Here is a 1,238-nt window from a genome sequence, read left to right as displayed (position 1 = left end):
AGTTTCCACTTGTCGAGGTGTAATTTCCAGTGGTCAGGGTGTAGTTTCCAGTGGTCAGGGTGTAGTTTCCGGTGGTCAGGGTGTAATATCCTGTGGTCAAGGTGTAGTTTCCAGTAGTCAGGGTGTAATTTCCAGTGGTCAGGGTGTAATTTCCACTTGTCGGGGTGTAGTTTCCAGTGGTCAGGGTGTAGTTTCCACTTGTCAGGGTGTAATTTCCAGTGGTCAGGGTGTAGTTTCCACTTGTCGGGGTGTAGTTTCCAGGGGTCAGGGTGTAGTTTCCAGGGGTCAGGGTGTAGTTTCCACTTGTCAGGGTGTAGTTTCCAGTGGTCGGGGTGTAATTTCCAGTGGTCGGGGTGTAATTTCCAGTGGTCAGGGTGTAGTTTCCAGTGGTCAGGGTGTAGTTTCCAGTGGTCAGGGTGTAACTTCCAGTGGTCAGGGTGTAATTTCCACTTGTCGGGGTGTAACTTCCAGTGGCCAGGGTGTAGTTTCCACTGGTCAGGGTGTAGTTTCCACTTGTCGGGGTGTAGTTTCCAGTGGTCAGGGCGTAGTTTCCAGTGGTCGGGGTGTAGTTTCCGGTGGTCAGGGTGTAGTTTCCGGTGGTCGGGGTGTAGTTTCCAGTGGTCAGGGTGTAATATCCTGTGGTCAAGGTGTAATTTCCAGTGGCCAGGGTGTAGTTTCGAGTGGCCAGGGTGTAATTTCCACTTGTCGGGGTGTAGTTTCCAGTGGTCAGGGTGTAGTTTCCACTTGTCGGGGTGTAGTTTCCAGTGGTCGGGGTGTAATTTCTACTTGTCGGGGTGTAGTTTCCAGTGGTCGGGGTGTAATTTCCAGTGGTCAGGGTGTAATTTCCAGTGGTCAAGGTGTAGTTTCCGGTGGTCAAGGTGTAGTTTCCGGTTGTCGAGGTGTAGTTTCCACTTGTCGGGGTGTAGTTTCCACTTGTTGGGGTGTAGTTTCCACTTGTCGGGGTGTAGTTTCCGGTTGTCGGGGTGTAGTTTCCGGTGGTCAGGGTGTAGTTTCCGGTGGTCAGGGTGTAGTTTCCGGTGGTCGGGGTGTAGTTTCCGTTTGTCCGACTGTTGCTGACGTTGTGTGTCTGTTGGGTGGTTGCGCAGATCGGGAAGATTTACGGCAGCGTCCCCGGCTACGCAGGCGTCAACATCATCAAGCTCAGGTGCGGCCCACGGGGGGATGGGGAGGGTTTGGGGTCGGATTTGGGGTTTGGGGTCGGGTTTGGGGTTTGGGGT

At 53.3% G+C, this 1,238-nt stretch overlaps 1 protein-coding gene across 1 annotated transcript; it reads right to left on the bottom strand.

Annotated features, from left to right (window-relative positions):
* Positions 1–9: 9 nt before the first annotated feature.
* LOC110390823 (DNA-directed RNA polymerase II subunit RPB1-like) lies at positions 10–1,087 on the bottom strand (the record flags this gene model as incomplete). The annotated part of the gene is made up of 1 exon (XM_021382337.1): positions 10–1,087. A coding segment is annotated over one exon (1,078 nt), but the record flags the coding sequence as incomplete, so codon positions are not given.
* Between the last annotated feature and the right edge of the window lie 151 nt (positions 1,088–1,238).

The sequence above is a fragment of the Numida meleagris genome, unplaced genomic scaffold, assembly GCF_002078875.1.
Source record: "Numida meleagris isolate 19003 breed g44 Domestic line unplaced genomic scaffold, NumMel1.0 unplaced_Scaffold2109, whole genome shotgun sequence".
In the NCBI taxonomy this organism is placed as follows: domain Eukaryota; kingdom Metazoa; phylum Chordata; class Aves; order Galliformes; family Numididae; genus Numida; species Numida meleagris.
This window is presented reverse-complemented; position numbering and strand designations above follow the sequence as displayed.